General features: G+C 45.2%; 1 protein-coding gene across 1 annotated transcript in view; it reads left to right on the top strand.

Annotated features, from left to right (window-relative positions):
- Window positions 1–2670: 2670 nt before the first annotated feature.
- Window positions 2671–15742, top strand: part of LOC143414091 (uncharacterized) — a 46664-nt gene continuing 33592 nt past the window's right edge. The window contains exons 1-4 of the mRNA XM_076877749.1: window positions 2671–2923; window positions 3969–4017; window positions 5299–5476; window positions 6279–6343. Coding sequence (XP_076733864.1) covers window positions 2893–2923; window positions 3969–4017; window positions 5299–5476; window positions 6279–6343 — 323 coding nt within the window. The 5' untranslated portion in view covers window positions 2671–2892. The remainder of the gene's footprint in view (window positions 2924–3968; window positions 4018–5298; window positions 5477–6278; window positions 6344–15742) is intronic.

Below are 15742 nucleotides of genomic sequence, written 5' to 3'. Positions count from 1 at the left end.
GGCTCTAAGAGCCATTTCGTTTTTGTATTATATGATTTATTTATTACTTTTTATGTGGAGTGAATAAATAAAAGTATATTTACGGTGGCCCCTAGAGACAAAGCACGTACAAACTCCAAAACACGTAAAAACTCCAAAACACGTAAAATCTCTGAAGCACGCACAAACTCCAAAGCACGTACAAACTCCAAAACACGTAATAACTCAGAAACACATAAAAACTCAAAACACGTACAAAATACAACAGAAGTGCTCCAGGATGCTAGGCGCAGTGTTGAGCTTTGTTACCTAGTGGCTACACAAGCCAGCAAGTACCAACGACCGGATTTGGTGTGTGGTAGTAACAGGTAAATGAACATTTTTTTAAAAATTATTTGAATATATATGAGTGCTTGTGTATAAATACACAAACAATACACACATGCTTTCAACTGTGTAATTTAAGTGATCTAGGTAGCTATTTTGGAAGTTCAGTTAAAGCTAGAAATGTGTTTTGGAGTTTGTACATGTTTTGGAGTTTGTACGTGCTTTGTCTCTAGGGGCCACCGCATATATTTCTATATAAGCATATATAAATAAAACCACTTCTTTTTTTTACATTAGTAATTCCTTTTGTGCATAATTTTATATTATTGTTAATAATATATTAATTAACCCTTGTGCTCCCCAAAGGAGAATACAACACACAGACGCTTCTGAGTTTTATTTTATTTTATTTGAAATTACACTCACGATACAACTGAGGCAATCTGGAAGGCCATACCTTTTAGGGACATGTGCAATAGGGAGGGTGCGTTTTTAAAATGCCCCCCCTCCCTTTTTGATTACAATATCAACAAACTGTCCGTGTTTCAGGTGCTCGGTGCTGTACAGCGCCTTCGGTGGCTGTGAATACATCAGGAGACGTTGAATGGAAGGAATGAAATGTGGCGTGAGGAGTCTTTTCCTGATGCTGTAATAATGTGTTCAGCGTAAAAGTCATCCTCCAAGTATCACAGCAGGATGGAACGGACACACGCGCAGGCTCTGAGTTGGGAAACACAAGAATCTTTATTACAGCACACCAGGTGATCTATTTACAGAGGTGAGGGGGAAGTCGGGCTCCGGGGGTCCACACACAAAGGGAAAAGACGCTGAAAGTCCACACGCACTCCGTCCACTCCTCACGCTCCTCTCCACACTCCACAGAAAACACGATGACGTACTCCACTCCTCGTACACTCAATCACTCAGGAAACACAGGGGTTGGTCCAGGGAATGCAGGTCGGCAACGGTCCAGCGACGAGAAACACAGAGCTGCCGTCTTATAAAGGAGCTGGAACACTCGTAACGAGCCACAGGTGCGTGATGGCGACCAGGTGCGTGGAAGCCCACAGGTGAGCTCCGCCCTGGCAGAGGGAGGAGGGAAAGAGAGGAAGTGTCACGGCGAGCGAGATGAGCCGTGTGGAAAATAAAGGAGGATCCAAACGCAGGCACCTGTAAAGGTGTGATGGTGGTTTATTAAACACAAAATAAAAATGGACAAAAGGCGAACCGAACAAAGACTAAACTATACTGGGAACAAACTGAGTACAGAACACAAACCTGAACATGAACGAGAGCGAGCGGAAACAGATGGCAAACAAAAAACAAGGAGCACAAGAGTCCAGATTAAACCAAAAACAGGACAACACAAAACAAGACTATTCATGAGGCCACAGTAAAGTCTGGGGGTCGACCTGGAGGTCGACAACACAAGAGCCAAAACAGATCAGGGGGCCAACCGTGCACACGGCAACGGGCAAACAGCTCCGGGGGCCGACTGTGCACACGGCAATGACGGCGATGGGCAAACAGTTCCGGGGGCCGACCGTGCACACGGTGGCGACGGGCAAACAGTTCAGGAGGCCGACCGTGCACACGGCAACGGCGGCGGCGCAGGCAAAACCAATCAGGAGGCCGACCACTTGGAAGGCAGTGGCGGCCACTGAGCAGGCCCGGAGGTCGGCCGCGATGCCAGCGTCGGCGATGAACTCTTTCCGGAGGCCGTCCCCGAAGGCCATGATGCCAACTTAGAGGCCTGGAAAACGGCCAGCAGAGGCGAAGCGGAACAGGTCGAGCTGGCTCTGACGGCGGTGTGGCAACCGCAGGACCAGACGAGGCAGGACCAGACGAGGCAGGACCAGACAAGGCAGGACCAGACGAAGACGAGGCAGGACCAGACGAAGGCGAGGCAGGACCAGATGAAGACACGGAGGCTGGACCAGGCGTAGATGAAGACACGGAGGCTGGACCGGGCGTGGATGAAGACACGGAGGCTGGACTGGGCGTGGATGAAGGCTGGACCATATATACTAAACAATCTTGAGCCCACATCAAATATATGCCCATATTAACTTAACATAAACCGTATGGGGCCCACATAGACATTTTTCAGGGTCTGACTTGCATTTGCCCATGTGCGACCCATATAGTTTGACCAGGTGGACCCCACCTGTGTCATCAGTGCTAAAAATATATATTGATTACCTCACTTTGCCCCATATGGGGCCCACATAGACATGTTTTCAGGGTCTGACTTGTATTTGCCCATGTCTCACCCATATAGTTTGACCAGGTGTTCCCCACCTGTGTCATCGATACTAAAACATATATTGATTACCTCACTTTGCCCCACCTGGGGCACACAACAACAGCCTATCCTTAAATGACTGTGTTTGCCCATGTCTATCCCAGGTGGAAAACCCAAGTGGGTCCTACACGTGTTTCCCATTTTGGACCAAGTTAAGTGTTTCCCATGTTTGACCCAGCTAGGACCTACTAAAAGTGCCCACTTGGGATTGCCCATATGGGTTTAATGTGAAAAACCCAAGTAGGCCCCATACAAAAAGCCCAGTTTGAGCCCATGCCCACATGGTACCCATCCAGCCCGAGCAAAAACCAGGTGGGGCCCATATATACATGTTGGCTGGGTTTCTTTGGGGTTACATTCTTTTCCAAAGAGGTTCCTGCTTTATCTACAGCCTGAGTGTCATCACGATCTTTCTTGTCTACTGGAGTATTGGGCATGACAATTGTTTTTTCGGTTTTTCGTATTAAACTGAATTCCAGGTTTTTAAAGATGTTAAATTGAATAACCTTGACATTATTGGTATTTTGGATATTAGTGATAAGTCTGGCACCAGGGCAATCTTCTGCTGTGCTGTGCAAGTTGACTGTTGTTTCCTGTGAAATATCAACTGGCATTCCCGTGTTGCGGTCAACTGTGTTAGAGGTCTGTGCAAGTTCAGGAGCTGTCTCTGTCTCCATTGAGGCCACTGTTGTTGTGCTAGTGACTGCAGTGTCCTGGCAAAACCTCATTTCTGCACCTGCCGACAGTGAGCATAGGGCAATGACGTTATCTACAAAATTACACAGCCTTCCTACGGTGGCATTTTCGGCGTAATCAGACTGCAACTGTTGCCACTGCTCCTCATGTGTAACATTATTTAGCAATTCCTCTAGCAGTGGCCTAACATCATCTGCAGGAGTGGAATCACTCCTGACATTGTCTGGATTGCTCCTAGCTGTGTTGTTGTCCATTTTGCTTCAATATCTATTTGTTTGCTGTTAATTTATTCTCTAAGCTAGCGTTAGAAATTCCGAGTTACAAAGGGGTATTTAAGGGTTCGGTTTTAACTTAAATCCTTTGAAATGTATGACGTCTTTGAAGCCTTTGATCCCACTTCGAGGAAAAAAAAGAATGCGCTCGAAGTGTGTGGGTTGTTTGTCTCCGCCCTAAATTTCATCACAGCCTCCCATAATAATAACTTTAGTAATAGTAGCAGTTAAAATATTGTCTGGTTTCATTTAGCATTTATTCATAGTTGTTCCGTTATCGTTGATTGTTGATCTAATACAGTCGACCAGTTGACAACAATCATGTTGAAAAATCATTTATTTGTAGTTGGCCGGAAACTAAAGCTGTTGTCTCTTGGACTATTCCGTAGCACCTACCCGAGTAGTCGTCCTCGTCCCTGCACCGCACGTCGATCTCAGGTAAGAACGTATTTATTTAGTCATTGTTTGAATGCTGACTTTGCTTTGTTAGCAAAGGTGCTGTAAAGTTGTTAGCAGTGTGTCAGCTTGGGGACCTGCCACAGAATACCTTTGTGACGTCATTCGCTATGCTCCAGACCGGATGGGGAGTAAACTAAAAACAGTGAATAATACATTTAACAAAAATGTTTTTAGAAAATAAACTGTTTTCTTAATTGATGCAAAGATGTCTATTGTCAGTTTTTAAATTCCATAAAGCCTGATGCTTAATATTATAGGGCTATTTTTACGGACATGTTAAATTGTAACATAATGTTTAACAGATAATGGTTTCTGGGTTTTTTTAGATCATACACAATTGTCTTTTTGATTGTTTCATGGTACATGACCTGCCATATCCAATGACACATCTGCTTTCCAGTATCTTTTGCTCGTTTCTTGTCCTCTTCTTTTCTCTTTTTCCTAAACTGAGCACCTGATGGCTTTGAACTTTTCTTGTCCATCTTCCAATGGTTTTAATTTTGCACTCCAGTAGGAACACCCATCCCCCAACCCGAGGATCACCAAAACATAACCTACGGTAATAGACCTACACCTTAGTTCCCAGATTCGCTTTGTCTAGGGTTTATTTCTGGGATTTCGCACAACCCAGGATTCAAATCATGAATACATAATGAGCTTGGAGTTACAACATTATGAATGAAATGTGATCTATTTGGAAGCAGCAGGGCCCCCTACCCTTACGACAGGTTCTGTGTGAGACTTTAAATCATTAAACTGTAAATTTTAAATTGTTATTGATCCCTTTACCCCTGGTCCTAAGGTCTATATTTATTTTCTTACTCTTCTTATATTTATTGTTTGTTTACTTACACTGCAGTAACTGGAGCCTTGTCATCTCGCCTCTCTATATACTGTACTGTATATAGCAGAGATGACAATAAAGTTTACTTTGACTTCAGCACAGCAGCAAGCAGGCGCACCGAGGGCTCTCGCGCTCACCTTTCAAATAGAATTTTGAAAAAAATATTGATGCAAATTATAAGTCTGTATCATAATGTCTGGTGTTCTAGTGTTTGTTTGTTTGTTTGTTTTTATTTTTGTTTGTTTTATATTGCGAGTTGGTTATTAGATGCTGCTCCAGCCAGCAGTGAATCCGCCCTCTCCTCCCTGTGCCGCAAGCAGCAGGCGCACCTCGCAAATGGAGGGCGCCCCTAGGCCCTACTCCCAGCAAATGGCCGTAAGAACACCGATCGATTTTTTTTCACCGATCTTTTCCAGTGGATACTGGTGGATGAATAAGCGGGTGGAGCCGACTGGCACGATGAGAGTCGTGGATCACCTGGTGGTGCAGCACTGGGGGCCGCCAGTTCGCCACTTTTATGGGCATTTTCACCGTGATGTACGTGGTTGCGTAGGGCTGGAGGTGCCTCTTCTATCTGCACAAAAAACATTACGAGTGAGTCTCCCTGCACCACACACACACGCACCTCCATACCTATCAAAACACGGAGAAGGGCGAGTACAAGCACTAGTGACCTACATTTGGTTATGCTCTGCAGAAAGATAATGCAGCATGGTGCCACAGTAGACCCGGTGGTACTTGGGGATCCTGCAAACGCATCAAAATAGATGAAGGCATACATATACGGATGCATGCAGAAATGAACGCATTAATATGTTGCCTGTGCTTGATGCCAGAGGCTGAAGATTTCTATAAAAAGAGACAGAGACTTGAGTTTATTCACCCAGACAAAAGTAAATAAAGCAGCGAACCAGTCACGTGGTGTGGATGATCAGTCAGTGTATCCATCAGCACAGAAGGCTGTCAGCCATGTTAAGGAGAGGAGGAAATGGTCTGAATATATCTGCATCCTTTATTCTACTTATTTTATTTGACTCCCCACAAAAAGCATGCTAAATGTTAGTGTAATGAAACAGGAAAAGAAAGAAACACTTTGAGAACTCTAAAGAATAACAAGTTTACCTAAAGAACAACAACAACAACAACAACAAAAACAAAACAAAACAGTATTTTAGGTCTTTATGAATCAGCTTGCCTACATGTAAAAAAAAAAAAATTCTGACCGTTTCAGTGTAGAAATGCTGGTACTTCCTCTCCACACCAGGAGCATCACCTACCTTAAATCAAAGGAAAAATTAAACAAGGTCTCAGCTGTGTGTTTTAAATCGTGTGTGTAGCTGTCATCTTGTTTGAGTGTATCTGGAGGTCCTTTTCTTCTTGTTTGTTTTGTGTTCAGCTGTGCAGAGTCCCAGTCTGGATGTGGACACTTCATCTTTCTTCACAGAGCTCAGTCTGGCGCAGGTAGGAATGCTCAAATACAAGCCAACACAAAATGTTGTGCTCACCAGAACGCAAAAGGGACACTGAATTGCTCCCAGGCCTCTGAAACAAGAGCTTCACAGTTCGGCTGTATGCTTTTCTTAAAGGCTGAAGAGAATTGTCTGTGAAGGTTCTCAGTCATCCAGGTCATCGTAGTCAAAGGAGCTTGCAAAGAAAAGCGTCTGGACTTCTTTAAGTTGCTTGAAGACGTTTCACCTCTCATCCGAGAAGCTTCTTCAGTTCTAAGGTCAAATGGTGGAGAGTCCCAGATATAAACCTAGTGGGAGTGATCCCCCACAGAGGGACAAAAGGACCCCCTGATGATCCTCTAATCGCCTGAGCCAAGGTGGGAAACTGGGCGTGGGTCCCAATCAGCCAGAGTTTCGGGTGAGTTGATTGTGAAACCTGGCCCCACCTTATCATGCAAATTCCTGAGGTCAGATGGCCCAGGATGTGAGTGGGCGTTAAGGCGTCTGGGAAGGGATCTCAAAACTGGATTATAGATGGCAGAGAGTTGGTGTCGTAAACCCCCGCCTCTGTTCAAAGATGGTCGCTCACAGTGGACATAGATGGCTTCTTTCACTCCTCTTTCAAACCATCTGTCCTCTCTGTCCAAAATGTGAACATTGGCATCCTCGAAAGAGTGTCCTTTATCCTTAAGATGCAGATGGACTGCTGAGTCTTTTCCTGTGGAGGTGGCTCTTCTGTGTTGTGCCATGCGCTTGTGAAGTGGCTGTTTGGTCTCTCCGATGTAGAGGTCTCTCCACCATTTGACCTTAGAACTGAAGAAGCTTCTCGGATGAGAGGTGAAACGTCTTCAAGCAACTTAAAGAAGTCCAGACGCTTTTCTTTGCAAGCTCCTTTGACGCTGAAGAGAATTATTTAACAGTTCATATACTAGACAGATAACTTAAGTAACATTAAAATGATCACAACGAGCTAATTTAACATGTCAAATTAGAGAACAGGAGTGTCAAATGTAAGGCCTAGTGGACTGAATCAGCCCAGCGTTCCAACTGATAAAGACCTCCCCGCTGGCCATTAGTCCTATAACACAGTAATTGATTAATAGCTGAACATTTTAAAATAACAGCATGAGCTCCCATCAGTGTAGCAGCTGCAGTGGTATTTACAGATTTATCCCCATTTTGCACTTAAATACAGGATGTTTTGTATGTAAACATTATTCCTGTAGTCACTCATTTCAGTTTTTTATTTTTTCCACCCTTCTGTCTGACTCTGTGTCAGCTGCAGTGATGTTGTGTGACCGGTTTCTAATGGAAACAGATCTTTTGTCACAGATTTGATATTTTAGAAAAGCAGACACGTAAAACAGGAAAGCAGGTTTACTCTGTCAGAAGAAACCACTTTTGTTTGGCATCATGTTTGTCTTCAGTTTATCTAGTTACATCCTGTCATGCCTAGGTTACAGTTTTAGTTCATGATTTATCAAGCTCCCCATTTGTCTCATCCCTGTGTGAAGTTTTCTGTGTCAGATTGTCATGTTAAGTCTTCGTGTGTTTATCTGTCATGATTTATGTCCAAGTTTTCTTTGTCAAGTTCGAGTCATGTCTGGGTTTCGTTATGTTTCCCATTTTATTTTGAAAGAGCCTTGTGTTTTTTGTTCACTGTATTTAGTTTCACGTCCCCTGTCCTGTCATTATGTTAATTGTTGTCAGCTGTTTTCCCTATGTGATTCCGCTTCCCTTGATCATTCCTTATGTGTACTTAATCTGTGTGTTTCCGCTCAGTCAGTGTCAGATCGTCTGTTAACCTCACCACAGTTTTCATAGGTTTGCCTCATTGTTTCACTGTGTCTCCTAGTTTACTCAGTGTTCATAGTTTTTTCACTGCCTTCTGTTAACACAGTGTTCATAGTCTCCTTAGTTTCTCTAGTTTCATGTTTTTCTTTTGCAATCAGCCACAATAAAGGCTCGCTTTATTTTTTGAAACTACGTTTGGTCTCCACCGTGTCTGCATCTGGGTCTACCTCTTTCCTCACACCGGCGCACCCCGCCATGACAGTACGATCTGACTATGTCAGACCCAGCGGAAAGTCTGGACGAGATTGGGGAGGAGCTGCAGCGGATCAGCCGGCTCATGACGCGCATCTGTGGCAGCCATAGGCGCCATCCTCCAGAAGGCGCTGCAGCTCCGGCAGTTTCTCCAGCTTTTTGAGGTGTTCGACTCTTTGGCCCCCACTTAAGGAGGAGCTTTGCACCCGTGCGCTGTTGAACGCCGCCTCAGCACCTATGACTCCGACCCATAAACGGTTGTCGTTGTCGTCGCCGCTGCCTCGCGAGCCGGAGGCAGTCATAGTAGGGACACTGAGGCTCACCGCTGCTCCGCCATCGTCTCACAGTTCGTCTCCGCCACAGTCAAGCTGCACAGCCCAGCGCACCGAGATGGTGGAGGCCACAAATTTCAGCGACGATGAGCAACAGCAGGTATTGCTGGCTTTACGGGAGGATGAGCTCCGTTGGAAGCCCTGGCTCATTCCCGAGGAGGAGCTCTCACCTGTTGCACCGCCTCAGACCAGCCGCTTGCCCTCTCCACCCTGCTCGGACTTTACTTCACCTGCCTCGTTTCTGGCGAGGATGTGGGCAGAAGACGAGGAGATTGCCGCCACGTCACCCTCTTCTTCGGTGGCATCAGCATCCATCCATTGATTCGCCGGGGCTGGAAACTATGACTGAATCGTGTTCTGAGGCTGAAAGTACAGTGTTTAGTAGTTTTGAAAGACCTACTTCGGAAATAATGGATTTCGACCTCTGCTGTGAGCGGCAGCAAGCAGCTTGCACCCAGCTAGAGGAGGAGCTCCTGGGAAAGCCGTGGCTCATCCCCGATTATCAGCACTTGACTGTGTCTTCGTAAGTGAGGGCTCACTTGACTGCGGTCACATTTTTCGGGGAACACGCCTGGAGGTGGTGGAGGAGAAACCCAATTTTATATATATTTATATATATATAAAAAACACCCAGCTCGCCCCTGCGGGCGGTTTATCCTTCAAGCTCGGGTCCTCTACCAGAGGCCTGGGAGCTTGAGGGTCCTGCGCAGTATCTTAGCTGTTCCCAGGACTGCGCTCTTCTGGACAGAGATCTCCGATGTTGTTCCCGGGATCTGCTGGAGCCACTCGCCTAGCTTGGGAGTCACCGCACCTAGTGCTCCGATTACCACGGGGACCACCATTACCTTCACCCTCCACATCCTCTCGAGCTCTTCTCTGAGCCCTTGGTATTTCTCCAGCTTCTCGTGTTCCTTCTTCCTGATATTGCTGTCATTCGGAACCGCTACATCGATCACTACGGCCGTCTTCTTCTGTTTGTCTACCACCACTATGTCCGGTTGGTTAGCCACCACCATTTTGTCCGTCTGTATCTAGAAGTCCCACAGGATCTTAGCTCGGTCATTCTCCACCACCCTTGGGGGCATCTCCCATTTTGACCTCGGGACTTCCAGGTTATACTCGGCACAGATGTTCCTGTACACTATGCCGGCCACTTGGTTATGGCGTTCCATGTATGCCTTGCCTGCTAGCATCTTGCACCCTGCTGTTATGTGCTGGATTGTCTCTGGGGCATCTTTACACAGCCTGCACCTGGGGTCTTGCCTGGTGTGATAGACCCCAGCCTCTATGGATCTTGTACTCAGAGCTTGTTCTTGTGCTGCCATGATTAGTGCCTCTGTGCTGTCTTTCACTCCAGCTTTGTCCAGCCACTGGTAGGATTTCTGGATATCAGCCACCTCCTCTATCTGCCGGTGGTACATACCGTGCAGGGGCCTGTCCTTCCATGATGGTTCCTCGTCTCCCTCCTCTTTCTTGGGTTTCTGCTGCCTGAGGTATTCACTGAGCACTCAGTCAGTTGGGGCCATCTTCCCAATGTATTCTTGGATGTTCGTTGTCTCATCCTGGACTGTGGTGCTGACACTCACCAGTCCCCGGCCCCCTTCCTTCCGCTTAGCGTACAGCCTCAGGGTGCTGGACTTGGGGTGAAACCCTCCATGCATGGTAAGGAGCTTTCTTGTCTTTATGTCAGTGGCTTCTATCTCTTCCTTTGGCCAGCCTATTACCCCAGCAGGGTACCTGATCACGGGCAGGGCGTACGTGTTGATGGCCCGGATCTTGTTCTTACCATTCAGCTGACTCCTCAGGACTTGCCTGACCCTCTGCAGGTACTTGGTGGTTGCAGCCTTTCTAGCGGCCTCTTCATGGTTCCCATTCGCCTGCGGGATCCCCAGGTACTTGTAACTGTCCTCTATGTCTGCAATGTTGCCTTCTGGTAGTTCAATCCCCTCAGTTCTGACTACCTTCCCTCTCTTTGTTACCATCCGACTACACTTCTCCAGTCCGAACGACATTCCAATGTCATTGCTGTATAGCCTGGTAGTGTGGATCAGTGAATCGATGTCTCGTTCACTCTTGGCATACAGCTTGATGTCATCCATGTACAGGAGGTGGCTGACAACTGACTTGTGCTATGGGCTTGGAGTTGGCCTCTAGTGTTGTACGCCACATCCCCATTGAGTTCCTGATGAAGGCTCTTAGGGTCCCATTGATCTTGTACAATTCTAGGCATTCCAGTATCCAGCTGTGGGGCATTGAGTCATAGGCCTTCTTGTAATCAATCCAGGCAGTGCACAGGTTGGTCAGTCTGGTCTTGCAGTCTCGGCTGATTGTTCTGTCTACCAGTAGCTGGTGTTTTGCGCCTCTGGTATTCTTGCCAATTCCTTTCTGTGTCCCACTCATGTATTGACCCATGTGCCTGTTCATCTTAGCCGATATGATGCCTGACAGGAGCTTCCATGTAGTACTGAGGCAGGTTATTGGTCGGTAGTTGGAGGGGACCGGTCCCTTCTTGGGGTCCTTGGGGATCAGGACCGTCCGGCCTTCAGTTAGCCATTCCGGGTGTCTCTCGTTAACTAGCAGCTGGTTCATTTGTGCTGCCAGACGCTCGTGGAGTGCAGTCAGCTTCTTCAGCCAGTAGGCGTGAACCATGTCGGGCCCTGGTGCTGTCCAACTCTTCATACTGGAGACCCTTTCTTGGATATCTGCCACTGTGATGGTTACTGGACCCTGTTCAGGGAGGTCGCTGTGGTCTGCCCTCAGATCCTCTAGCATTGCCGTTATGGGTTGCATCCTTCTCCCATATGCTCTTCCAGTATTGCTCCGTCTCCAGCCTTGGTGGTACTGTTCTCTTGCCACTGAGAACCACCTTTGCTGGTTCTGTGGAGAACAGCTGGTTTATTCTCCTGCCTTCTATCTCTCTGGTGTACCTCCTCAAGCGGCTGGCCAAGGCTGTGAGTCTTTGTTTGGCAGTTTCCAAGGCCTCAGGTATGGACAGCTTGCTGTATTTCTTAGGCACCTTATTTGTCAACAAATTGTTTAGGGTTCAAAATTTTTTTTCTACCACTGTAACTGAAACGTGGAAGAAATATAGAGACTGGATTTAAAGGCCTGAAGACAACACTGACAATTTGAGGACTGAGATCACTTACAATAATATCATTGATGGAGATACAAATTAAGGCAGATATGTAAGAAAGAAAGTCTTTTCGTTTTTTACCCCGGCTCTTCACTGATATACTGCTTGGTGCTTGTTTTCTGCACAGTCCCACAATGTTATTGGAAGCTCAGACCATGCAAGGATTAGAGAAACTGCAAATAAAACAAAATGAAAACAAAGAGCTTCATCACTGACTTTATTACTTTCTATAGATTTCTCTGTTATTATCCTAAAGCTCATACAATTAGAAAATGGCTGGAAGGGCTGCCATGAGAAGCCTGTTATCTTTCAAAAGAACAAGGCAGCAGCTTTGCAAAGATTCATCTAAACAAACCACAAAACTTGTCATTCGGACAGGTGACCCCGCAGTGGTCTTTTTGTCACAGAACAGTTCATGGAGGACAGGAACTTTATTGCCTTAGGTGTTGCTTCTTAATGCTCTTTTTTAACATTAAAAAGCTTTTATGAATATTTGACATGTATTTATGTTTTTTAATGCTCATATTTATTTATTATTATTTTTTTATCATACTTGTTCTATTTAAACAAGTTCTGTGCATTGAATTTGTCAGGGCAGGTTAGTTTGAATGACCCGTTTTACCTTTTGTTATATGTTCTGTTTGCTTAGGAGGAAATTCCTTCTTGCATTCTGTCAGTCTGCCCCAGCACAGCTGTGGCTACAACTGTGGCTTGCCTCCACCAGTGTGTGAATGTGAGAGTGAATGAATAGTGGAATTGTAAAGCGCTTTGAGGGCCCCAAAAAGCGCTATATAAATGCAATCCATTATTAGTGTGAATGCTTGAAAAGCATTCACAGTATTGTTATTCTAATCTTTATTAGTGTGAATGCTTGAAAAGCATTCACAGTATTGTTATTCTAATCTTTATTATTATTATTTTTTCCTATTCCGTACGTTTTTCGCCGACTATCTCCTTCAAAACCGTTCAACTTAGAAAAACCATTCAAACACCATTAGATTCCTCTTCTTTTGGAATGGTGTGCTTCTATTTTTCTCATTTTTAACATTTATATTTTTAATTTTATTCAACTTTATTCAACAAAAATTTCCCATGTATTTCAATGGGGAGACCCTTCAAATTCTCATTCAACTTACTCATTTTTAAACTCTTACTACTTCAACATACGTTCACATAGAGCCACCATTCAAACTTTAAAACGAAGACAAGACATTCAACTATTCAACTTGTATTTATCTTTTCAATATCTATTATACTTTTTCTTCAGTTCCAGTTTAAGTTTCATGATGTTTTTTCACCCGTTTCAAAATTTATAATGGGGGTTGTTAAGGTTCGGTCGAGTTAGGGAAGAGAAGAAAGCAAGCCCAAGTCGAAGTAGGTGTCAAAAATAGTGATCTTTATTACACTCTGTGCACAAGAGTGGGAAAAGACAATTTGCAATCGAATCCTCTCGTCAACTGAAGCATCAGTCTCCTTATATTGCCTTTATGACATCACAGTTGGATCTTTACTGGAAATGATCTCAAATGATAACAATTCCCCGCCTATCCCAAAGTTTTCCCTTATATAGACATCAACTGCTACTCTTAAGAGAAAAACAAGTGTGTATTACATTGTGCATTTTGTGAAAGTGTATTTATCCGAAAAACTGTCCTCAGATGACCCTCCTATTATTACTAAGTGTGTAGGTGACCGTGCGTGTGTTACATAAGTGCGTGCATGTAAGCAGAGACCGGCGTACGTGCAAAATTACACGCAGGCCCGCCAGGGCCCAACAGGACTCGTGGATCTGTATAGTGTGACTGCTCTGCTCTAACATGCAACAACTTTATATAAACAGTCAGTGTGGATTAATATAAACAATCAATGTACATTAATATTTGCTCAAAGTAACACAGATGTAATTAAAAGATTATACTGTCAACAGATTCAACAATGGCAAATGAATAATCAATGATAACTGATTGTGAGAATACAAAATAAAATATCTCCTGATCACACTCCTCCTCTTTGGCCTTTTGAAAAAAGGCCAACATTTAGAGATATTGTGTCACTCCTCCGTCCAGGCGGCTTCTCGCAACGGCATCATATGTTCCGGACCAGCTGACCCAGCTGAACCAGAAGCTATGGCCCTGCTCACCAGATTACCCAACACCTGCCTCACCAGAGGAATGAGACAACACCCGATCAGCAACAAACCTAGAAAAACTAGAAGAGAAAACATGGCAGACATAAACAATCCCTTATATTGCCCAAAAACAGATGTGAACCAATCTCCCAGCCTTGAGTTCACGCCTGATTGCTCATGCATGGTTCTAGATAACGTTTTCAAATTTTCCAGCGCCCGCGTGACTGTTCCGTCCGGAGCTGTATTGTTGGGAATAAAGGTGCAACATAAATCTCCGAACATCGCGCACACGCCTCCCTTCTCGGCCAATAACATGTCCAGCGCCATGCGATTTTGGATTCCCATTAACGACGTCGGACCTAATTGTTCTGCAAGACCTTCCACCGCGTCCCTGGTGAGATTAGAGAGTCTCAACACATTATAATGAACATAATTAATGCGATCAACATTTTTATTTGGAGTCACCCACAGAAACACACTTTCAAACCCGGCCGCTATCTGATCAACTAACTTATACTCATCTGGAACTCCTCGGGGAACTCCTATTGAGTCTATCCAGGTTGGCGAGTCCCGTCTTGGATCATACTTGTGGATAGCTCCTGCGGCTCTCCTCCGTCTGGCTGTAGACACATTCGCACCTTGCTGTGGAATTGTCTCTAGCCTACTGCCTATGAGCATCAAAGGTGCCGCTAAGCGCACCAGAGCACACGTTCCCACACTCCCCAAGGGAACCTGCACCAAAAGGGTGTACTCCCCACAATAATAATATAGCCCACCTCTCGCCCAGGTGCCTATAATTGTGCTTGGGTCACTTACATCATTGGTAGTCCTACCTGTAATTGTCCTCTGGCACCAGCTTGGATTAATCCTTCCTAGCCTAAATCTCACTCTGTCTGTAGAAAACTCAAAACATGTATAATTATCTCGTTTTGGTGTGAATGAACCTGGTTGTGTGCGTTTATCAATTGGCGGATATAAACCTGACAAAGTGGTGCAGTTACCTGTGTCCACCGCCTCTCTAGTTAATCTCAACATGCAATTATATCCCCACTCATCCTCTGGATACAGAGGAGCGGGTTCAGTAAACAAATGTGGTCGAGCGGTAGCACAAGCAACACAATCAACCACTTTCTGCTCCTTAGCATTTTGAGCCACCCAATCTAACCAAAGATTCCTATCTCCAAAACCTGTGGCACGCTCTATCAACTCCTGAGGTTTTAACCTAGTATAATCAGTGGCAACAAACCATTTTTCTTCTGGATCCTTGTAAGTTACTGTCTCTACGGGATCCGTTTGCACCGTGAGATTCAGTGCTGAGTCATTTCCCAGCGGTTTAGACCTGGGATTAAATAAATTCACCCGAATTAACCCGAATGGATCTGTCCCTACTTTATCTACCCCTACTACTAAATAAAACGCACCTCCATCAAACCCAGGTTCAGGGAGTTCACTCCATGGTCCTAGGGAAAGAGTAATAGGGTTATTTGTAACAGAATAATCTCTCTGAATAGCTATTCCTTCAAGGGCCGGTGGCACCGTTGGCTGCCATCCTACTCCTGTCCACGCGACCACATCCTGCCAAGAACACCACTGATCCGTTACATAGGTGTAGATGTCACTATCCCATGATGGGCCCCACACCGACTTAGGGTAACACATCATTGGATGATAACAAACCCACACATTATATGTTCTCCAGCTATTCCCGTCACCCGAGCATTTAATTACCTCACACAAATCGAATGTGAACGCTGTTGTAGATCCATTAAC

This window comes from Maylandia zebra, linkage group LG19 (assembly GCF_041146795.1).
Source record: "Maylandia zebra isolate NMK-2024a linkage group LG19, Mzebra_GT3a, whole genome shotgun sequence".
In the NCBI taxonomy this organism is placed as follows: Eukaryota; Metazoa; Chordata; class Actinopteri; order Cichliformes; family Cichlidae; genus Maylandia; species Maylandia zebra.
Note: the sequence above shows the minus strand (reverse complement) of the source record. Positions and strands in the feature narration are given on the sequence as shown.